A 24563-nucleotide genomic window follows, 5' to 3' on the forward strand; every position below is an offset into this window, starting at 1 on the left:
TGGGGTGGGGGTAGCGTGCAGAGCCCCCTGGCTGCCCCTATGTGTTGGAGCCGGAGGGGGCCAGAGAAAATTGGCTGGCGGGCCGGATGTGGCCTGCGGGCTGTAGTTTGCCCGCCCCGGTCTACATCCAAGCAATATGTTGCAGAATGGTGAAGTGTCAGCAATAATTCCCTCAGTGAACAAAGGAGATTGCTTCACAGCTCTCGACATGAGAGATGCCTATCTTCATAAGGGATCCACCCAGCGCACAGGAAATTTCTTAGATTAACTGTACATTTGAATCACTATCAGTACGAGGTACTTCCTTTCAGCCTTTCTGCAGCCCCAGAGATGTCCGTGGCAGCTCACCTCTGCTGCAAGGGAATTTTGATCTTTCTGTACCTCGTTGTCTGGGTATTGACTGAGAGATCTTATCAGGAGGACCAATCAGTGACAACAGCCATATCCAAGCTACTACTATTGCTGGGAATCCGTGTAAACAAAGAGAGATTCATATTTGTACTCGCACAGATGATAGAATTTATTGGAGCAACACTGAACTCTAGACAGGGTCCTCATCATCATACGCAGATGAGGCTATTACACCAGGCTCCCCTTCTCTGCCTGATGATTTCAGGAATTACATTTCAGGAAAAGGGTGGCAGAAATGGTGTGGGAGTCCTATTCACTCACCCGCCACCCGAGAGAATACTGATCATGGGCACCATCCTGTCGGGGTGGGGAACCCATCTGGACGAGCATACAGTGCAAGACACATGGACTTTACAGAAGTCCAGAATGCATATAAACCTTTTGGAACTCAGAGCCCTCCGCAGAGCTTACAAATGATTTCTTCCATGCATAAAAGCAAGGCGTGTTCAAGTACAGTCAGACAACATGTTGGCAATATTCTTCATCAACAAGCAGCTGTTCATAGCCTTTACAGAGAAAGCAGAGCACAGACGCTGGCCTGTTTAGGCAGCCTGGCTCACTAAGAATATCACAATGTAGGCAGTGAACTTTGCAGCCTGGAAAAGCCCTAATCAGGAGGGAAGGAAAAATGAGTGTTTGCCCAAGAGAGGTGACAGCTGAGAAGACAGGAGTCTAGAGTGGGTGCCCTTGTTGGACCACCAGGTTGGCCTGAATGGGGACAGTAATAAGCCTTAATTTTAGGGCCTTAGTAATTATAATATGTAATCACATATTTCATTATCAGTCATGCATAAGATGTCAAAGGAACAAGGTAATATAGATTAGAGTACAGCCAAGACTTTGAGAACTGCCTGTTGGGACTACTGTAAAAATCCTTGTCTAATTCATTAATATTGTTTGTATGATTTATTATTAGTATTACTGTAACACTTAGAGGGCCCTAGTACAGACTAACACTTCATGTAGTATCCTTTATGAGGGCCTGATCTGAGGTCAATAGGAATCTTTCCATTTACTTCAACAGGCTTTGGATTAAGCTATATGGTCAGACCACTTGTTTCCAGGCAGAATTCCCAGAACTCTGATGATGTGTGCATGGATTTGTTTCTTGAGATGTTGAAGGCATCTTACAGAATCTATAAAAATGTGTAGGTTGCTTTTAAAACAATTTTTAATAAGTTAAAGAATCTGAAACCTTGAGCTTAGCTGCATCTAGTATCCTAGTATTATTTGTCCTTTGTATTTCGGTTTTTCATTCATCTCGGTACTTAGGGATAGTGGACCTCTACAAGTTTTTTTTTTTTTTTTTTTTTTTTTACTTGTCCTGCCAAAGGCATTAGCTGCCAGTAATAATAAAAATCTGAAATGCTGATTTGAAAAAGTAGTTTGTTTTTCAACTCAGTCTGCTGCTTAATGAAAAGGAAACAGAAGAATCAGGTCTGGTTGTTTTTGTGCTTTATTTTCAATGTTCCATGCAGTCTATGCAGCTCTGCAGGTTAGCTAGCTAGCTCTGTTCTGGTTTCAGGTGTATTTTCATTCACCCCTGTAGAAGATCTTGTCTAGTCTATTTTAAAGTTGATTAGTTTCAGAAGTCTGTGTTTTGTTCCAGTGTCACTACAACCTGCAGCTAGGTGTTCTATCCCTGAAAATGAGCAAGACGGCATCTGATGCACTGGATCTATGTGGTTCAAGACAGGGAAAAGGAGACAGTGCTTAAGCAGTCTTCCATGTTTTAATTTTGGCCTTTTGGAGTTTCTTATGTTTCAATTACATTCACTTCTAAACTGCATCTGTAACTTAAGCATTTCTTTAGTTTTGATGCTTTCAAATTGCTTAAGATTAGTTTAAGGGAGCTTCATGATCAAAAGGGCTTTTGAGATATTCCGTTTTTGAAGAGTTCATCTTTGAGAGAGAAGTGTTGCCCATTTTTGGCCTGAGCCATTTCCCAATGGCTGGTTTGTTTCCAGTGGGAAAAGAAATGGATTAAGTGAGTCTCATATTTCTCTAGTGTAATCTTATTTCTTTACCAACTCTTAAACAACAGGAGGCAGTTCCTTGCTCACAATTTCCACACCTGCCTTTCCAGCCAGTCCTGTGCCCCAAGGAACTCTGTCTCTGCTCCCTCCAAAGGCCATGCTCACCACTGTTTCTTGCACTGTCTGTTGGCATTCTCTTGACTTTTTGTGCTCTCACACACATACAACTGCAACGAATCAATTCCCCAGCCCCTGCATTTGTGTTCAGTCCCCAGGAAAAATACTCAGTCCATGTAGCTTAGCTTCTGCTTGGCCTTGGTGCAGCCTGGTGCCTTGGCCAGTGGCTTCCATTCTATCCAGCTATCCTACATCATAAAGAACTTAATTGCTCCTTCCATTTAGCTTGAATGAAGGGTTTCTACCAGACCCACCAGCTTTAACAAGGTCTCGGATTGCCTATAGATCAAAGAAATGCCTGATGAAAGCCTTTAACGCCTTCCATAACAGAGGTATATGAATGCCTTGCTAAGTGCAAATTGGAAAAGAACACCACTTTGAGCTACAGCTTCTCTCTGGAATTCCAGATGCAGATGAGGGTCCAAAACAAACCCCTAAGTTGCAAACCAACTTGAAAAAGAGGGAGCTGATGCAGCCCTTGACATCTCCTTAATTCTTTAGCTAAATCACCTTAATTCACAATCTGTTTCAATCGCACACCAAGAAAGTAGAGAGATTGTACTGGCAAGATCTGATATGACGCAGAAAGTCATCAACATATTGTTGGCATAGCCGTTACAAGCGTCTCACTTTCTCCCTCTATGGTCTCGTGAATATAGAGCCCTATGTGACCCCATATCAGAGCTCTGAGCTAAAAGGAGGAAATTCCCATCATCAACTTCTAGAACCTCTCATCAGTAAAGAAATGGAGCCACCAAAGAGGGTTGTTTGCCCATATACTGTATGGAATCAGAAAAGGAGTACTTGTGGCACCTTAGAGACTAATACATTTATTTGATCCGATGAAGTGAGCTGTAGCTCACGAAAGCTTATGCTCAAATAAGTTTGTTAGTCTCTCCGGTGCCACAAGTACTCCTTTTCTTTCTGTGGATACAGACTAACACGGCTGCTACTCTGAAATCTGTATGGAATTAGGCTCTTTTGGTGTGTGGTGTGTGGTTGTTGACATTTGTTACCATTTATGTTATGTGGGCTAGTAAATTTGTGCCTCTGCTGGTAAGTTTTGGCAGTTCTGCGAGACCTAGCACTTACTGTATTAAAATTATTCAAGTATTAATGTGTTTTGTTATGTGTACCTAGACCTTGGAACCAGAGGGCTAACAATAAGAGTAGTCTATACTGTAACTACAGTCACTATCTTGTAAAGTGTAACCAAATCACCACCACCATCATAATATAAATGTCCAAATATGGTCTAGTTTCCTTGTTTCCACTGAGGTACCCAGAGAATTCTTCTTAGGTTTGTTCCTCCACTGGTGCCACCTCCATCTCCTGCCGTCTGCCTTTTGAGTTGTTTTTTGTTGTGATGGTGGGAAAGCTAAGCTGAAGCGATTGTCCTGAGAAGTTTCAATCCCTGCCGCGTATGGAGCTGTGTGATAATGAAATGCTCCTGTCAAGACTCTTAGTCCTATTTATAAGGAAGAGAGATTTTGGACTTTCTGTGACAATCCAGAAAAAAGAGATATGGAGCATCTTTAAAAGGACAAGTCTCACTATGTGGATGTCTGCACGTAAACTGCATTGGAATATCAAGATCCCTTACAGCATCTATGTTATATAGTACACAGCAAAATGGGGTCCTGGTCCTAGGAACAGTACTCCTAGATACTATAGTAATACAAATAAACAAATTAACAATAATAATGTACCTCTGGGGCATTAAATATATATGATAAAGTTACCCATTTGCTGTAAACGTTGTAATTTTTTTTGTTAAATTTACATAGTCTATTATAAACTGAGCTTTTAAAAACTCTAGAGTTTATCTTCAGTTGCGTAATTACACATATATGGAATGATTGTTACTTAAAGCATTTTAATTTTGGCTGCCTGTGACCTAAACAAGTTTCTGAAAATGACAGCTGTAAATGTTGGATTTCTCTATCATCACCTGATCAGCAATGAATCTTCCTGGTTACATATATACTTGTTTTTCTTGTGTGTGCGTGCGTGTGTGTTCGTGAGAGAGAGAACACTGAGAATTAACCAGGCAACTTGGCTGCACTTCTACTTTCCTTTAGGTGGTAAAACTATTCAAACATGGAGTTTTGGTGAAGAATATACAAAGGTGTGGGGTGGTTTGGTTTGGTTTTGAAAGAATGTCAAGGGTATAGATAATCAAGTTGGGGGATTTAGTTGGAACTGTAGAGGAACTGACATACAGTAAAGCTCTGCATATGGTGAACCACACGTAGAATAGAAAACCCTTATTTTTTCATCGCATTGCAAAGTGCAATTCTGCTTAGCCTGTGAAAATAGACTTCAGTGTGGCGCACATTTAGTGCCTGGCTTAAGCACCCTGAGCAGATTCATGAATGCAGAAGGAATCCTCTCTACCTGAAGGCCACAGAGCTCCTCCATGGGTATTACTTCATCAGAGTACCTGGGTCATGACCCCCTAAATTCTTATTCTGTTCCCCTCTGGGGGCAAGAATGGACCTTTAGCCGTGGCCTGATCATAGCTCATCTCACATTCCCTGTCATGTAGGGGGCTTTGCCAGAGCTGGGCTTCATGACACAGGGGTAGGGGGTATCCATCCCTTGTGTGGCCCTCAAGCATCCAGAACGCCTTGTGTAGAATAACTGCACCAGTCCTTCTGTGAAGGAGAGGGCTGTATGTGTCCCTGTATGGTATGACAAGCTTCTCTTCCACATAGCATGATGAAGTAAGGGTATGTCTACACTTCGAGCTGAGAATGTAATTCCTGGGCTAGCTCTGATTGAGCTAGCACACTAAAAATAGAATATAGCAGTAGCAGCAAGAAGGCTATACCCGAGTTGCCCATAGTCTTGGATGGCTACATATCCAGGGTGGCTAACCCCTTCTGCTGCTCACGCTGCTGTGGCTACCCTCTATTTTTAGTGTGCTAGCTCGGTCAGAGCTAGTGTATGGCTCCTCAAGCTGGGAATTGCACCCCCTGCTCGAAGTCTTTACATACCCTAAAAGTACATAATCAGGGTATACCGTAAGCTTTGTTGTACTTTGAATGGAATGAATGAGCAAATCCGGAACATCACTCACTTGAGTCTTTAAATCAGAGGATGTTTTATGGTCCTGTGATATACTAACAACATTTTTATTTCCCTGTCATAGATCCTGTTGTGTAACGTTATTCAACATAATAAAAAGTGTTTGACATTACCCAGTCAAGCGTCATGGACAGTTGTTTTGGAAAGGCTTAGCAGCAGCTATTACTACCAGACATTACATCTATCACCTGTGGAGTTCTGCAGATGCTAGAATTCTCTGCTTAAACAAAGTAATACTTTTTGTAGGAAATGTTGATAATGAACTCATAGGACTCTAGGCTCCAAATGGAAATGTGTTATGATATTGTGTAGATCTTGTCTGTGGCTAGCCTCTGTAAGGGTATAGAAAGTCCCTTGTTCACTTGCTAAAGAAAGCTTGTAATGCCTCTGGAATAATAGATCTTACCAGGTAATAACCAAACACTTCCCAGCTACTGAAGGTATTTTGGATGGTGCTAGGATTTCACGGTTCAGAAGTAAAAATGAAGGCCCCCAAATATTAAACAACATTAAGCTTTACTGCCAAGAATGAGTGTAATTTTGGGAGGGTAGAATTTAAAGGGTGTACTGCTGTATCCTGTGCTTATCACTCTTCACAGTGAATTACCATAAATAGTAGGTTTACTAGCATGTATCAGGGCATTTGGTTTCTCCTTTCACTTTTTGGTCAAATTTGCAAAGTGGTTAAGAAAGAGAGACAGAATTTCCTCTTTTCAGAGTGGTAGCCATGTTAGTTTGTATCATCAGAAAGAACGAGAAGTACTTGTGGCACCTTAGAGACTAACAAATGTATTTGAGCATAAGCTTTCGTGCGCTAAAGTCCGCTTCATCAGATGCATGCAGTGGAAAATACGTAGGAAGATAGATAAAGATAGACAGAGAACATGAAAAAATGGGGGTTGCCATACCAACTCTTAATGAGACCAATCGATTAAGGTGGGCTGTTATCAGCAGGAGAAGAAAAACTTTTGTAGTGATAATCAGGATGGTCCGTTTCCAACAGTTGACAAGGTGTGAGTAACAGTAGGGGAAAAAATAAGCATGGGGAAATAGTTTTACTTTGTGTAATGACCCATCCACTCCCAGTCTTTATTCAAGCCTAATTTAATGGTGTCCAGTTTGCAGATTAATTCCACTTCTGCTGTTTCTCATTGGAGTCTGTTTTTGAAGTTTTTTTTTGTTGAATAATTGCGACTTTTAGGTCTGTAATTGAGTGTCCAGGGAGATTGAAGAGTTCTCCGACTGCTTTTTGAATGTACAATTCTTGACGTCTGATTTGTGTCCATTTATTCTTTTGTGTAGAGACTGTCCGGTTTGGCCAATATACATGGCAGAGGGGCATTGCTAGCACATGATGGCGTATATCACATTGGTAGATGTGCAGGTGAACGAGCCTCTGATAGTGTGGCTGACGTGATTAGGTCCTATGATGGTGTCCCTTGAATAGATATGTGGACACAGTTGGCAACGGGCTTTGTTGGAAGGATAGGTTCCTGGGTTAGTGTTTTTGTTGTGTGGTGTGTGGTTGCTGATGAGTATTTGCTTCAGGTTGCGGGGCTGTCTGCAAGTGAGGACTGGCCTGTCTCCCAAGATCTGTGAGAGTGTGGGATCATCCTTCAGGATAGGTTGTAGATCTTTGATGTCCTGGAGAGGTTTTAGTTGGGGGCTGAAGGTGACGGCTAGTTGTGTTCTGTTACTTTCTTTGTTGGGCCTGTCCTGTAGTAGGTGACTTCTGGGTACTCTTCTGGCTCTGTCAGTCTGTTTCTTCACTTCAGCAGGTAGGTATTGTAGTTGTAAGAACATTTGATAGAGATCTTGTAGGTGTTTGTCTCTGTCTGAGGGGTTGGAGCAAATGCGGTTGTATCTTAGAGCGTGGCTGTAGACGATGGATCGTGTGGTGTGGTCTGGATGAAAGCTGGAGGCATTTAGGTAAGTATAGCGGTCAGTTGGTTTCCGGTATAGGGTGATGTTTATGTGACCATCGCTTATTAGCACTGTAGTGTCCAGGAAGTGGATCTCTTGTGTGGACTGGTCCAGGCTGAGGTTGATGGTGGGATGGAAATTGTTGAAATCATGGTGGAATTCCTCAAGGGCTTCTTTTCCATGGGTCCAGATGATGAAGATGTCATCAATGTAGCACGAGTAGAGGCACTGGGGACAAGAGTTGAGGAAGCGTTGTTCTAAGTCCACCATAAAAATGTTGGCATACTGTGGGGCCTTGTGGGTACCCATAGCAGTGCCGCTGACTTGAAGGTATACATTGTCCCCAAATGTGAAATAGTTATGAGTGAGGACAAAGTCACAAAGTTCAGCCACCAGGTTTGCCGTGACATTATCAGGGTTACTGTTCCTGATGGCTTGTAGTCCATCTTTGTGTGGAATGTTGGTGTAGAGGGTTTCTACATCCATAGTGGCCAGGATGGTGTTTTCTGGAAGATCACCAATGGATTGCAGTTTCTTCAGGAAGTCAGTGATGTCTCGAAGATAGCTTGGAGTGCTGGTAGCGTAGGGCCTGAGGAGGGAGTCTACATAGCCAGACAATCCTGCTGTCAGGGTGCCAGTGCCTAGGATGATGGGGCGTCCAGGATTTAATCTGGAGAGTTGCTTTCAATTAGAAGAATTGTTCTGCTTCTCTGACTGGGATCAACTAGGTGCTTGGATACTACGTTGATGAATGCCATACAAATGCCTAAAAATAATTAATCTGGGCCAGACCTTTGTCCCCCACTGCTTTTTCTGGCAATCCGCAGCTGGCAGAACACTGATACACCACAGGCTAAACTGGCCGCAGGATTGGGAAAGTGGATGCCTTCCCCCAACCCTCTGCCTTGTTCCTATGTTGGGCACATCTTGGCTAGAGTCAAAGATGTAGCCCTGTATCTTGAAATATTTTACTGTAGCCTTTTTGTTTTTTTGTAATAACAAGTTTTTTTCTTGAGTGAGTGCCTAAGGTACTTTTTCTAAAGGAGACAAAGGGCTGAACTCATTGGCCTGAAATTACTAATCTAATAAATTAGATGTGTACTTGAAATGGAGTACAGTACCACTGTTCCCACCTGATTTGACTCTGGCATAGTTCAGACTTCCAAGTAGTAACTGCTCTAGCGCACACATGTAAATTTGCAGCAAGTTACACTGGAACACCAGTCTCTCAACCCTGGTTTCTTAACAGAAGCCATTACAGAACCATGATATAATATAAAAATAATTCTATAAAACAGATTTAGCAGCACACCCAATATCCCCCACATCAGATGAAACTGTGACTCCCCTGGGGGTGTGAGCTGGCACTGTGGAGAACAACAGTGCAATCTGCCTTTTCATTTATTGCCTCAATCATCAGGTCGCTAAACGATACTGTTCTTGCATAGTTATGTAGCAGTTGTTTGAGCTATACCTTGATTTCAGCCAGAGTTGGTTTTAGCTGAAAGGACAGTTTGTGCCAGCCACACAGGCATGCACAAACTATGCACCTAATTTATTTTACACTGTTGTTGTTGATTATTTGTATTACTGTAGAGCAGTGATCCCCAAACATTTGAGGGTTGGGCCCCCCCTTCCCTGTGTCTGCACCTCCTGTCCCTCCCCCGGAGCCAGGGCCAGGAGCAGGGCTGCGGCTCAGGGGGTTGGGAGGGTATGGACAGGGATAAGGCGGCCAAGGCTGGGGCCACAGCTTGGGGTGGGTGTGGTGCCAGGCCTGGAGCCTCAGCCAGGGGCTGAGGCTGGAGGGGGGGCAGGGCTAGGACTGGAGCTGCAGCCAGGCAGCCGGGCCCCTGGCCAGGGGCGGAACCGCACCAAGGGTGAGGCCAAGTCAGGCACGGGGCCAGGGGCTGGGGGTGGGGCCGGAAAAGAGCAGGGGACGGGGCGGAGCAGGGCTGGGTGGCCCTCCCTCCCTCTTTTCCTCCCCACATCCCTCCTCTCCCCTGAACGTTCCTCCGGGCCCCAGAGTTTGGGGACCTCTGCTGTAGATCTTAGAAGGCCTAGTTACGGGCCAGGATCCCGTTGTGTGAGGTGCTGTATAAACACAGAGTATAAAGACAGTCCCTGCCCTCAAAGAGTTTACAATCTACCTGTAACATTGATGAGTACCACTCATGTTTTGCACTTTCCAGGTCTCATAGGTACACTTTAAGTGCAATTATACTAGGATCTGTCTCTGTTACAGAATAGCTATCCTTTCGTCTAACTCTATAAAGTGGACTTGACAATATCCAAGTCATCATTGGTGACACTCCATTAAAATCTTTGACACTTGTGTGTTTTATCCTACTGCTTTTTTTTTCTTCCAGTTTTCCTTAATAAATATTTGGCTGTTGACAAGTTAGAATGCATGTGGTTGTAATACCAAAATTCTCTGTCCACAGGAGAGAGAGAACAGAGTTTCTCATCGGTTCTGCTAGGCCTCCTTTTCTCAGAAGATGAGTGGGGCAGTCAGGTTTAGTTGTGCTGCAGAAAGCACGCCAGTAGTATCGCGTTTTTTCTCATGAGTGTTCCTTGACAGCTGACTGAGTCAAGAGAAATATCAGAATTCAGGGAGCCGTAGGTCACCTGTAATAGCTTAAAGAATAAAGGTATGTTGCAGTGTTCTTCGATGCACCATGTTCAAACAGACATTTGGAACTCAGATGGAGGTGAGATGCAGGTTGGAGGTAATGCTTTAGATCCCAGATAAGAAAGGCACAGTAGAAATAGTAGAGGCAACTAACCAGGCTTTATTGATTTTGCCTTCACTGCCATTAAGGAACTGCCAAAGGGCAGCTGAACAGGGTTGGAAACTGGAAGGCTTGTTAAAAGAGAAAAGGCAAAATGAGCGTACACTTTATGAAAGGGTGTTAAAGGAAAAGAAATGAACCTGTTTTCACCAGGTTGGAAAAACCAGAACTGCTGAATACATGCAAAGCTAGTATTGACAGATCCTCCTAGCAATGAAAACTGTTTTTTTGTGTTGTAAAAATGTAGATTTCTACCCTGATTAGCATGAGGGAAGTGTGGACAGCAGAAAGAAAGCTGTGCTGTTATTTTTGGGTCACAGTAAAGTATAATTGAAACAAATGATTAAGACTCTGGTGGCATTTGAACGAAAAAGACATTCTAAATTATGGCAGGATATATGCTACTTAAAAGATTTTCAGTTCAGAACTAGCTTTCGGCCAGTGTTGTCTGTCTTCATTTTGTTGTTGACAAAAACCCCTAAAATTGGCTAGCTAAATGATATCCAGTATGTTTTCTTTTCTTTCCTTGAACAGCTGCACTAGTATAGATATGAATACTGGGAAAGAGCTTGTTGCAGATATTTATGTAATATACAAAATGATTTTGTTTAAGGAGCTAAAGTGTATCCTAACAGGGAACTCTCTCGCTTGCCTTACTATTAATTGAGATATTCATCAACTGTTTCCTTCCCTTAATACCATGGGCTGTGGATATCATAGGCTGGGGGGAGGCTGTGCCTCCCCAAACAGCCAGGCGTGACCCCGCCCATGCTCCGTCCCCAGTCCCCCTCCTGCTTGGCGTGGCTCCAGTCCCCCTGTGGGATGGCCCCGGTTTGGGTCTCTCCACCCTCCCACCTGTCGCTCCGGGGCTGGAGGAGGGAGCTGGGGGCGCTCCGAGGCTGGGGCAGAGTCCGGCAGCTGCAATGGAGGGGGCCCTCTGGGCTCCGGCAGGGGGCGCGGAAAGGGTGGGGCCTCGGTGAGAAGGGGTGGGTCTGGGGACTAGCGTCCCACAGCTGGCGGTTCATGCACTGACCATGATTAATACCTCTCTCCAAATGAGTAGCTAAGGGTGGATTCCCCTCTGCCCACACAAAGGCTAAGTATTCAGGCTCTGTGCTGGTGGAACACAGATTTGTTGGGGAGGTGAATTCTATCCCCGCCAACTCAGGGGAGCTACTCTCCCCTCATGTAGCTAGGATTCCAGCTATTCAATATTTCAGAATTTCAATACCATTTGACCTTACCTCTAGTCGAAATTATGGTTCTTGCCATGATTTCTCACTTTGTTCATTGTAATGGTGGGGATTTCCTGATTTTGCTGCATCTTCTCTTTTTTTAAAAAAAATCAGCTTTTTATTACCATACTTCCTTCGTCCTTGCCATTTATGAATTCCAAATTTATTGTCTTTCCTCATGTGACTTGGATTTGAAATGTTCTTCCTTAGCTATTTGGATCTCATGATTTCCTTGGCTGCTTTGAATTCATACTTAAATCCATTTTATATTATATAGCTCTGGGGGGGAAATATGGCCAAATTTGCAGTACTTAATTTAGTTACTGCTAAGCTTCCACGGTGAGGTTTTCACAACGAATTCAGGGTTTGGTACATAGTAGTTGTTTTTTCTGAAGCATATTTGCTGTTCTAAAATACCTAACTTGTTCAAAGACGTTAGTTAATGACTATAAATAGCTTTGAGAATATAAAACAGAGTGCTTAATATTTATTTCTTATGTTACTTTAAAATATACTCGATATTAGACATCAGTAGATCAATACAACATTTCCTGTGGCTATGGGTGCAATTCAGATCAGCATAAGGACTTCAGTGTCAGTGTGGACACAAATGAGGGAATAATCATTCCTTCATTCTTGCCATTTTTGATTTCCAAATTATTGTCTTTCCCCATGTGACTTGGATCTGAAATGTTCTTCCTTACCTATCTGGATTTCATGATTCCCTTGCTTGTTTTGAATCCATACTTAAAACCTTTTGTATTATATAAAAATATGGCCAAAAATCATTCAAAACATTAAAAATTAAACTGACAAAAATGAAAAATATGACTTCGAAAAGCCACCAGTCAGCAAACACTTACTACCACATGATCTTTCCATCAAAGGCTGCATTTTTAAACTAGTGTTAAAATATGGTTGGACATTCTGTCTGAGTAATTCCTGTGGGATCAAGTTGGTCAGAAATGGAGTGTAAAATGTACTCAAATTGTACAACAGCAGAAGGAGTCTGGTGGTTGTTTATTGGGAGGGTCGATGAGGCCAGTTTGTTGACCCATCTAATTAGCTGACACTTAAATTCATTTGAGTTATCTACTTATTTAGAGAGATGTCATTTTATAAACAGTGTTGTGTGGTGGGTCAAGTAATCCATTTTTGAATTGGAACCAACTGAACTCTGTTTTTAACTTAGCTGTCAAGGCATGATTCATACATAATGTCTCTTTAGAAGATTTATTCTCTTAATTTAAAAAAACGGTTAATGAATTTTAGTGCTGGTGAAAGGTGCCAGATTGATAGCTCTGGCATCTGAAGGCCTCTATCCATGACATCTTCCTTCACGTTGCCCTTTCAAAATATGTCAACGCTGACTCAAAAAGACCAGGTCCAGAAGTAGCATACTTTCCATAACCATTCAGTCTGCATTGTCTCTACTGAGACAGTTAGCAAGGGTGCTAATTGTGATGATGTGTTTTGTGATGTGGGTACAAGCAACCAGCTTAAGCCCATGAACTCATTTAAATAGAAGCCATCAAGCAGTGATATGTCTGTGTCACGACTGGCCTGTACTAGAATATTAAACTGGAACCTCATTGGCGGAGTCTCTATATCCCATCACCGTTTTCTGAGTTATCAAGCCTCCCATTAATATTCTAAAGAATCTAACTGTGTTTATAGCTTGCTAGTGGAATGGAACACTTCTGATCTGGACATGGACATGTGTAATACTCAGGAAATCTTTATCTCTTGAGTCACAGCAAATGTATTCTAGAAATGGAAAGACCAGTGTGCTCACTGCATTTCTTTTCAATCTTTATCTAGGTACTTCCTTTTCCTAGCCAAGTGGTGTACAACAGAGTTGGAAAGTGTGGGAGTCGAACTGTGGTTTTGCTTTTGAGAATCTTGTCGGAGAGACATGGGTTCAACCTGGTTACATCAGACATTCATAACAAAACCAGACTGACCAAAAATGAACAAGTAAGTTGTTTACGCTCATTTAGATGTTCTGTGTTTGTTCCATTTTAAGTTATGAAAGACAGGAATATATTGTTCAACTGACTTCTCTTAATAAGTGGTAGATAAGGTAGTGTGGCTAAATTCCAATCACCATGTGGAAATGTATCTATAAATATGTATGTGATGGGTTGTTACCCTGGGGTGCAGTCTGGGAGCTGTGGGAACCACTGCGCCCCTCTAAGACACACAGCTGGGTTGGGGACACAGCTAGCCTCACCCAGGCCCTGTTATCACCCAGCACCACAGCAGGTTGCACCACACACCCAAACTGGGTTACCTGAGAACAGACAGACACCAGCCAATTTCTCAGCTCTCCAGGCATCCCCCACCCCCTTCTGGAGTATCAGTGCAAAATTATACTGTCTTGCGCTGCACAGGGAACTGCACAGCGTAAGCTCATAGAGTTCCTCCCCTCCCTCAATGTGGAGAGGAAATACAACACTCCTGCTCCTTGAGCTAAGATTCCCAAGCACTTCACTCCAAACTTACTGGTTTAGATTTAAAACATAAAATAAGTTTATTAACTACAAAAAAGATAGATTTTAAATGATAGCGAACAGATGAAAGCAGATTACCTAGTAAAGAAACAAAAATGTAAATTAAGTTTAACATACTAGGAGGATAGGATTTGAATCAACAATCTCACCCTGATTGATGATACAAGGAGGCTTGCACTTGCTTTGCAGCTTTGGATCTCCACCCCAGTTCCAATTCCTTTTCCTTAGGAGCTTCTCTCAGGTGTTGAGTTGTGGGAGAGTGAAGAACAGCAGATGATGTCACTCCCTGCCTTATATAGCTTTAGCATATGGTGGGAACCCTTTGTTCCAAAACCAGTTCCCAGACCAGTTTGTGGAAAAATATAGACACCCAAAATGGAGTCCAGAGTCATGTGCCCTGGTCACATGCCCTTGCAGAGTCATAGCAGCCATTACTTACAGGCTGTCTGGAGCATTCTGAGGAAGGCTCACAGGTGGGGGATAAGCTTCTCCTAAGATCTGTTGTTTTTCCTAATGGTCCATTACCTTGAATAGGCCCTTCACAGCCAGCTATCTAGACTGGAAGCCTCTTGCCTAGTGGGTGTCACACAGGTACTACATTTGAAATACAGGTACATAGTAAGTACAGGTACATAATAAGATAATCATAACTTTTCCAACGACACCTTGTACAAAATGCCTCATAATTACGCCATAATCATATCATCATAATATTACTATGACGAAGATGGGGTGTAGTGTCACAATATATTACTGCAGATTCTTTGTCACTAAGTATTAATAAATATTATACCAAAACCTATGAGGTCAGATCTTTCCCCCAGTTTAATGTACATATGCAGCCTTCAACTGAGGAGAAAATGGAGAGATAAGAAGTACAATTTCTGGACTAGTGTTGTTCCCACCATCACCGCCTTCCCCGATCTGTGCATAGAAGGCATCCTTTATGTGTGGCTCTCCTCGTTCCTGTGGTGAAGGGGGACAAATGGGTAGCTGACCACGTCCATGGTTACAGTTGGTGCAATGTCCTTCCATAATGGAAACAATGATCCACCTATTTACTGATGTCCTCTGAGATGAAGCGAACCCCATCACCTGTCTTTACAGGGAGACTGGGCCTTTTTTCCTGCAACATGGCACATTGGCAAAGGTGTCTTCAGAGTCTGGTGAGCGTTTTTCTTTGATGACTCTGATCAGATCCTCAGAGGTGCCTAAATCCCATTGATTTCAATGAGAGGAACCTATGCCGTTTTGAGGTTTGGGCCTCTAACGCTAAAACTGCACAGAGCTGCTCCCAAAGTCAGTTCCATTGTAAGAACAGTGCTCACAGTTTGTTCCTTAATTCATAGTTCCTTGTGTCATGAAAATGAGTAGTGGAAAGTTATTATAAACAAGCTGGAAATCCAGAGGGTTTTTTCCCTTCCATTCAGTTTCTTAAATTAAACTTACAACTTTCACTTAGGAAGTTTTGGTTTTGTGACATACTTTTTAACCACTTCTTAAGTCCTTATACATCATCGCATCTGCTTGCAGGAGACAGCACAAGTTTTTAAACATTGTAAATGTCATGTTTCCCACCAGTATTCGAGGAAAATATCATTTTCTCTTCACACAGGGTTCAGTAATTGTAAAAGAGTACTGTTCAGGCCCCTTAACATATGCTTCAGATTTTCAATGGAAGTCTTCGTAAGTGGACATTTTACCTCATCCTTTTAAACAGGAAGCTTCTTCATTACTTCTGTGCTTTCTCTGAGCTCTTTGTTGCTTGTACCTTGTCCTTACATCCAGAATTTTTGTTTTATTTCCCGTAAACTAAAAATAAGTAATTAAAAATAAGTCATTAAAAACTAAAAATAAGTCATTCCGATTCTCTAGGTCTGTAAGTTAAGACGGGTCACCAAAAGATGATCCATATACTCCTGGCAGGCAGGGGAGAAGAGATGCTTACCTTACTCTGGCAGGTCAAATGCAAACTAAGTAGGTGTGTGGCTCACAGTGAATACCTGTTTACAGTCTAAGCAAAATGTGAATCCATAAGCCGGAGGAAGAAACAAAACAGCAGGAGTTATCCTATTTAGGGATAAGACAATGAACTTCTGAAACTATATCTGGGATGCAGATGAACCTCCACGTATTCCTTCATTCTGTGAGGATGAGCTGCCAGTGGACTTAATCTTATAAGAAGGTTTCAGAGTAACAGCCGTGTTAGTCTGTATTCGCAAAAAGAAAAGGAGTACTTGTGGCACCTTAGAGACTAACCAATTTATTTGAGCATAAGCTTTCATGAGCTACAGCTCACTTCATCTCACGAAAGCTTATGCTCAAATAAATTGGTTAGTCTCTAAAGTGCCACAAGTACTCCTTTTCTTCTTATAAGATGTCTCAGCCAAACTGTAAACGCTGAAGAAAGGACCTAGGGTAAACTAGGGTATAGGGGAATGCCATGTTAGTTAAGCTTAGTCTCTAGAAAGCATGTCATGATTTTGTTATATTGGTAACCATTTGTTTCCAATATTCTCACTCTCTATCACTTGACTGTCTGTTCTTTGATAATAAACTTATTCTTGTTTTCCCTGTATATGTAAGTGCTGTGTGTTAAGTAGAGTGGTGATGTGGAGTTGACTCTTGCAAGCTGGTGTGTACCATTCCTGTGGGAGTAACAAATATGAGAGTTCTGCGGGTGCTCAATGGAACTGGCTGGGCGCTCCAGAGGGAGGCTCAGAGGACTCAGGGGTTGGTGTGTCTATTGCTGACCTGTATAGCGAGCATGAGGCCTGCAGAAGCCTGGAAATTAGTGCTGGTGTTCCCTGTGGCCTGTGGAGTCAGGGACCTGAACCACAGCGGGCACAGACAAGACTTTCTCATCCTAGGGGCAAGTGTTGGTGAGGTGCCTGGGTACCCCAAGAGGGGTCATACTGACTGTTCGGACCTTCTAATTTAAATTGTATTACAAGAGCTACATATGATATTAATAATCATTAATATCATGTGTGGTTCTTGTAATACTAATGATATCCTAATTAACCTTTCTTTACATCAGTACGTGGCCCTATGCCTAGACTAATCGCTTTTTTAGCCCTTTTGGACTCTGATTCAAGACTATACTTGTGTATTGATTTACTATTGCAGGTGTCCAATGAGAGCAGTTTTCCCTGACTATTAAATTACATAATTCTCCCTCCCCTATTTTTGGATAGTCAGCTTTTTATGTACTTGAACTATAAAATACTAATAAAAGGTCAGTTTATTTAAAAAAATAACAGCTTATAAAAGACAACCTGCCATGGTAAAATGTTCAGAACAGTATGGACACTTAGGAAGTTTTTGAAGGAATTCTCAATACCTTAGAGATGAAAATGAAGACTGATTCACATTCCTGTGATGATGAAGCAGACGTGAATTTTCTACCAAAAGGAAGTACGAAGTACAGTGCAGATGAAAGTGATAAATGATGTCTCAAGATACCTGTATCTACTTGACCTTGCATGCTTTTTGTAAAGACTGAAATTAAGACAGTAAGAAGGTAAAATGTTCTGAGAGAGAGAGAGACAGCAAGAGAGAAAGAAAGCATGTCTTTCTGTGTTTCCATTAGTATTAGTGAAGATTGTAAACTGACACCACTGTGCCGTTGGAAAGTCATGCCAGTCTCAGTATTTTTACATTTTGAACTTGAATTCACTTCTGATGAAATACAGCAGTTTTAAAAACCACTTGGACAGCAAACAAATTCTTCAGGCAGGGTTATCTACTGATTTTGTTTATCATGGAACAAAACATGCTTTTTAGAAATAAAAAACAAAAGGCAATTGCTCTGAGCAAGGAAGCTAATAAGTGCTGATAGTACATCTTGATTTTCCTCTGTCTTCAAGTCCAAATTATTTTAGTTCTTGATCAATGATATGGCTGGATGCCATCCACCACATTTATATATACCCTTTAAAGGGTATAAAGGGGCCCCATCCAGTTTTCTTGTGAGCATTTCACTATGCCACCTGGTGGATTTTTGCTGTAAATGCAACAGCAGGCTGCATTCAAGCACTGATTATGCTGATCCATCCTGACTTGATGAGTTTTCTCACAGCATGACTGAAGATCTTCTTGTGATGAGGATGGTAACTTGAGACTTCCCTGTAAGGAGGAGGAAGTGTCTCCTTTGACTTTTACCCTTCATTCTGATGTTCTTGCTTTGGCTGGTTTAAGATAAACCTTCCTTTAAAAATAGTTTGAGACTTCCAGGGCTGCTGTTTGCATATGCATCTGGATCTGGGCCTGAATAGTTGACAGTTCTGTTTAAAATTCAGTGCAAAAAACTGTTACAGCAACATTAAAGTTGAGAACCTATCCAATAAATCATGTTAATAAACATTGTTTTTATTTAGGTCCTGATTTGCTCATTGGGTTGAGGAGCTAGTCAGGTCCTAGACTAAAACTCTGTTCTCTGGGCTCAATCGCTGCTCCCTCGTAGATTTGTAGATCCAGGTTTTTCTGTACACACAGATCATAAATTGTTTTATAACAGATACATCACTAACAGTGGCAGAGAACTTGTGCTAGCACAGTTGTTCTTTTAGGGTAGATAGGTAATTGTGGCTGGCTTGCTTTTGTTTGCTAATTCCCCAGATATCTATGAGTAGTTTCTGCCTTATGTATTTTTTTCTTAGGTACAATTTATTGTACATACCAGTAGGTACTCACTTTTGGCCAGCAACCAAGCTTGAGCATTGGTGTGCTGCCAAGGGCCGAATTAGTTGGAGACATCCTGGGGTCTGATGTCACTTCCTGCCACTCCCCATTCCTTCCCTCTACCTCTACACTTACTCTCTTCCTCCACTGCTGTGTTTGAATGGAGTAAGTTAAGAGTGAGCTGGAACCTAGTTCGATAGTATACCCATTTAGTGTAATCTAGTGCATTTCAAAGGGAAATTATTTGCTCTTCAGAACTATCTCCATTATCTAGGCTAAAAGTAATCCCTGGCAGGAGATATCATGGCAGTATCCAGAGAGAGGACATGAATCCTTCTAGAGACAGTAGAACCCTCCCTCAGGTCCCTTATCATAATGAACACACTCCCTTAATTCTTCCACTTTCTTCAGTCTGCCCTTTGATGTATTTGTCCCCTCTAAGAATCTATATGTTCTACTGGTCCTCTCCTTCCTTCTGTGTCCTCCATCTATGTCCTTCTAGACTTTTTCCTCTCATTTCTCAGTTTCTCACTCCTTTCTGTTTCCCTCCTACCTGTTGCTGGCCTGGGAAGGATCTCAGTGATGGCTTGCACTTGTATCTACTCCATCTCTTTCCATTTTCTTCACAAAGTCTGTCCCTCTTTCCCTCTCCCACTTTCATTTCCTCCTCAGTGTCTCCTTCCTCTTCCCCATTCAACATCACCTTCTCTCTTGTCTCTCCTCCCATGCTAAGACAGGCCTACAGATCTTACTCAGAGTGAGGATTGGAGTGAGGCCCATGGAAAAACGTGGCCATAGGCATCATGGGGCCGTATGAGTTCCAAAACATCACACACACTTATGCTTCTTTCCTCTAACAGTTTTTCTCTTAGACTCCTTTGTAATTTTCCTTGCTATGTCCTTCTCATTTATTGAAATCTGCACTGTTTCTGTTGGGCTCTACTTTCCCTTTCTTGCTGTCTTTTACCACACTTGCTTGTTCATATACAACTATAGGCTTATCTTCATCTGCTGATGAGTCCATTGGCGCTTAAGCCTCTAAATATGAATATGCTTTAAGTCAAAACAAAATCCTATTCCTGTTTTCAGGTGTGAGCGGATATTATTTTAGCTCAAGAAATTGAGATTGACCTTAATTAGCTGCTGCTAAAAGACACATTGCAGTCAGGTGCTGTGCAAATAGCAGCATGCGACTCTCCAAATCCACTTTATTGCTGACCTATAGCGCTCTTTTATTCCATTCCTGAGACTTACATGAGCCTGACTGGCATTTAGGTCAAGTGATATCTAGTTTTGTTGAGGTGGAAAAATGTTGGTCAAGTTGTTGTTACCAAATTTGTGCTTGTAAGAAAGAGACATACCTGTATTAATATATGGTATAGGGTATGCAACCATCCTCACCACAGTTGTATAATATATTTTAAAGAGAGAGTTGCATGCATAATTAATGTATTTCATCAAATACTCTGTAAGCACCAGGATGATATGATGAAGTGAATATTTATCAATAGTGAATGACTTCCAGTGTGCCACTCTTTCATGCAGGTGAAATAATACAGTTAAAATTCCAATATATCATTAAAAACTTAATATAGTTCTGGCTGTTTCATTTCTCCTGTAATTTAATTTTTTTTTTTAATGTGGCACCTGAGATCTAACCATTGCAACCTCTTTTCCGTTTCTTTCTCAAAGCTAGGTAAGTCTCTGAATGTGATGATGCTTATGTCATGATATTATGATGATCTTCTACAGATACAACCACCACCCTTCCAGCAGATGTATCATGCTGACATTTGTTTGATGGAGATGGTAACTCTTGTTGGAAAATGTCGGTGTTCTGCTCTTTCAAAAATGACCCAGTCAAGCTCTCTGCATTATTTTGCCTGGCTTCTTTGCCACACTTTACTAGACTCTGAACACTGTACTGGGGGAGGTGCACAGAAATCTGTTTATATTTGGGTCAGGGAATCCAGAGGCTACTAACAATGATTACACTAAACAACTGCAATGCACCTCTAGCTTGTGGTTTATTAGGCAAAAAATGAATAAAATGTTTAGTCAAGTGAGTCATTGTATTTTCACATGACTCATCAGGATTGCCTCCAGGATTAATTACCTGCTTATTATTAGAGCTATTTGATACCCTTTAAGAATTCATTGGTAGGAGATTAGGATATTAGCGAGCACTTCCCCCTCTCCTTCTTCTTTTCCTTAGCATCTCTCCTCCTTTCTTATCTTTCTCCCTTTCAGCCCTCTCTTTTTTCTCTCCCTTCCATAGGGTTTATAATCTCTGTAGACTGCAGCCAATAAAGGTAGACTTGATCTCTCACATGGTGGAGCAAGAATGATAGTCCATCAGTAGAAGGCCACGCTTAACAAGATAGATGAGACAACCCTAGGGCTGCATCGTTGCTTCTCATACGTATATGGGGCAACATCAGTTGTTGAGGGCAAGGAGAAAGAGCATGTATGTATATCTGAAATTGTAAAAATCCAGTTGCTCTTTTATTCTAACTCCTAGGTGTAATGTATAAGGATTGGCATGATACTTGGGATGCAGTTGCGATAGACATCTTAGAAAAACCTAAAATAGAAAATGAAAAATATAATGGATAAGAAGCAATAGACTGTGATCTATAAATTAAATCCAGAGACAAAGGACCACCAGATCAAAATGGGGATCAGTTAGTAAAAGTGGGTTTTAGATTTTCCACAGTAAGGTATTCACCTCCAGCCTAGCATACTTCTGTGTAGGTGTGTCATTCCAAAATTCTCATCCCAGAGCAAGAGAAGGAAAGATGCATGCCCCTTTCTCCCTTGCTGTTTTCAGAAGGTGGGTGGTCAAGTTGCTTTATGGAAAAATACAATAGATTTGCATTTTCCTGTAAATTCTTTCTGTAGGATTTTCAAACTGTCCTATATAACTTAACAGAGAATCATGTCCCTTTTATAGAGTTTAATGTATCTATGGTCAAGAGACCATTTTCTATTAAACTCTGTTGGTTTTTGTCATGATTACTCATTAGAACTCTATTGGTTTCAGATCTGTTAAATGATAGGCTTGATGCCAAATTTGTCTGTTTTTGCAAGTGGTGAGTAAGATGCCATACAGTTTTAAGGAAAAAAAATCTTCATAACATTGCGGGAAACCATCTTCTAAATTCGTGATCTCAATTTTGATTTTACTTGTGCTTAGACTTTATACAAGTTAGAGCAGAACTTTAGAGCAATTCTTTGTATTGCTATTTTTCATTATGGATTGTTCCTATGTTGTGTATTAGTTTCCACTACCCAGTTTGTAAAATTACCAGTATAATTATTGTGCTCTTCAAATGCAGTCATGTTCAGTGTCTTTTATTCTCTAATACAGCCTTATAGCTTTTGATGTTGCCAATTAGAAAATCAGAGGAGAGCAGAAGTCAAGAAATCAGAGTAACAAGACTGCTTGGAATTTTTTGCATATATTCATTTAACATGTTCACGTCCTTGACATTTTCCAGAACACTGCAAAAACTAGAAGTCTGCACACATGAGAATTTATTAATATAAACTGAGTATTATAATATTTATATATACACTCAGTTTTTCACGTCAGCTGTTTTACATGAAAAAAGTTTTAATTATCTTTAATAATGCAAAATTAAATTTAAATCTAAAAGCTTTTGCTGAAATGTCTTGAAAGCAGTAGGCCAAAAGACCATTATTTGAAAAGAGATTTATGTCAAATGTAGAATTATATTCACATTTTAAATATGTTATACAAAAGAAGTAATGGGAAATGTCTGCTTCAATATTTGAGCAGACGTCCACCCATTCAGTAATCTGGTGATGATAGGAACTGTAAAAACAGTATGTAAAAACATTATGTAAAAACAGTAATAATCTCAATCCACTTTTTCTGATGCAGATTTCAAACACTTCACATTTTGGAATTGTAGTTAGTAGTTTAGATCCATTTTGAAAATAAAGGCCACTTTCAAAAGTCAGATCCAGATTTGGGTAGGTTTAGAATTAGGATTTTAGTTTGTGCCTTTGTCGAAAGTAGAAATTAACTTTTGGAAATGTTTAAGCTCATGGCCTAGCACGCTGATGCCTAATATACAATGGTGACATTGGTTCTACCGTCATGATGCTCTGCCATCTGTCCCTTTTTACATGGGGGATAAGCACGAGCGTTGCAGTCCTAGCCTGACTTTTTTGTGAATAGGTCTCAACTACTAAATGATTAGATAGTGTCTGAGTGTTGCCATTGCTGTCCAAAAACGCAACTTGGCTTAATTTGGTCATTTTGATTTAGTTGTAATTCTTGTTTAATTTTTTTTAGACGGAATTGATTAAAAACATAAGCACTGCTGAGCAGCCCTATTTATTCACCAGACACGTTCATTTCCTCAACTTTTCAAGGTAAGGCACTTTCCCAATTACAGGGTTTTCTTGTTTCTTTTTATTGCAGTTAATAGAAATAACTTTTCTCTTCGATTTCAAACAAATGTATGTCATTGCTGTGAGAAAAATCTCTTTTGATGCTGGAAGCTACACAAATACGGTCAAAGGGTAAGACTTTCACTACATAATATTCATACAGTTTTTTTTAATCCGCCTGCATGCCACTGCATGCTTTTAACTACAAGAGGTAATTTTCGTTAATGACATTTCCAGCTTAAAAAAAAATTATGTACTGCATCATGTATTAATGAAATTCCCGCCAGATTTTCAGTTGATTTTGCCTCCTTGAAGGTAGCTCTATTGTAAAATATTAATAAACTTCTGCCTTTAAAATGTGAGCTCTTGGGACAGGAGGTTCTATGAATTGGCATGGTTATGTACACCTGTTGTGTGTCTGCTAATAGGCTAAATTCAGACTTCCACTGAATTTAGTAAAAAGGACAAGGCACCTTAGAGACTAACACATTTATCTGAGCATAAGTTTTCGTGGGCTAAAACCCACTTCATCAGATGCATGCAGTGGAAAATACAGTTGGAAGATAGATAGATATATATGTGTATAAATCTATACATACACACACACAGAGAGAACATGAAAAAATGGGTGTTGCCAGACCCACTATAACAAAAGCGATCAGTTAAGGTGAGCTGTTATCAGCAGGAGGAAAAAAAAAACCTTTTGTAGTGATAATCAGGATGGCCCATTTCCAACAGTTGACAAGAAGGTGTGAGTAACAGTAGGGGGAAAAATAAGCATGGGGAAATAGTTTTACTTTGTGTAATGACCCATCCACTCCCAGTCTTTATTCAAGTCTAATTTAATGGTGTCTAGTTTGCAAATTAATTCCAATTCAGCAAGTTTCTCGCTAGAGTTTGTTTTTGAAGTTTTTTTGTTGAATAATTGCAACTTTTAGGTCTGTAATTGAGTGTCCAGGGAGGTTGAAGTGTTCTCCGACTGCTTTTTGAATGTTATAATTCTTGATGTCTGATTTGTGTCCATTTATTCTTTTATGTAGAGACTGTCCGGTTTGGCCAATGTACATGGCAGAGGGGCATTGCTGGCACATGATGACATATATCACATTGGTAGATGTGCAGGTGAACGAGCCTCTGATAGCGTGGCTGATGTGATTAGGTCCTATGATGGTGTCCCCTGAATAGATATGTGGACACAGTTGGTAACAGGCTTTGTTGCAAGGATAGGTTCCTGGGTTAGTGTTTTTGTTTTGTGGTGTGTGGTTGCCGGTGAGTATTTGCTTCAGGTTGGGGGGCTGTCTGTAAGCAAGGACTGGCCTGTCTCCCAAGATCTGTAAGAGTGAG

General features: G+C 41.1%; 1 protein-coding gene across 5 annotated transcripts in view; it reads left to right on the top strand.

The window, feature by feature from the left end:
- Nucleotides 1-24563, top strand: part of UST (uronyl 2-sulfotransferase) — a 312291-nt gene that overhangs the window by 118103 nt on the left and 169625 nt on the right. For all 5 annotated transcript variants that reach the window (XR_006289649.1, XM_043543110.1, XM_043543111.1 and 2 more), the window contains exons 3-4: nt 13423-13578; nt 23122-23201. Coding sequence is in view for 4 of the 5 variants with exons in the window: in XM_043543110.1 (XP_043399045.1) it covers nt 13423-13578; nt 23122-23201 (236 nt within the window). In the remaining variant the exon portion in view is untranslated. The remainder of the gene's footprint in view (nt 1-13422; nt 13579-23121; nt 23202-24563) is intronic.

The sequence above is a fragment of the Chelonia mydas genome, chromosome 3 (genome assembly GCF_015237465.2).
Source record: "Chelonia mydas isolate rCheMyd1 chromosome 3, rCheMyd1.pri.v2, whole genome shotgun sequence".
NCBI lineage: Eukaryota > Metazoa > Chordata > Testudines > Cheloniidae > Chelonia > Chelonia mydas.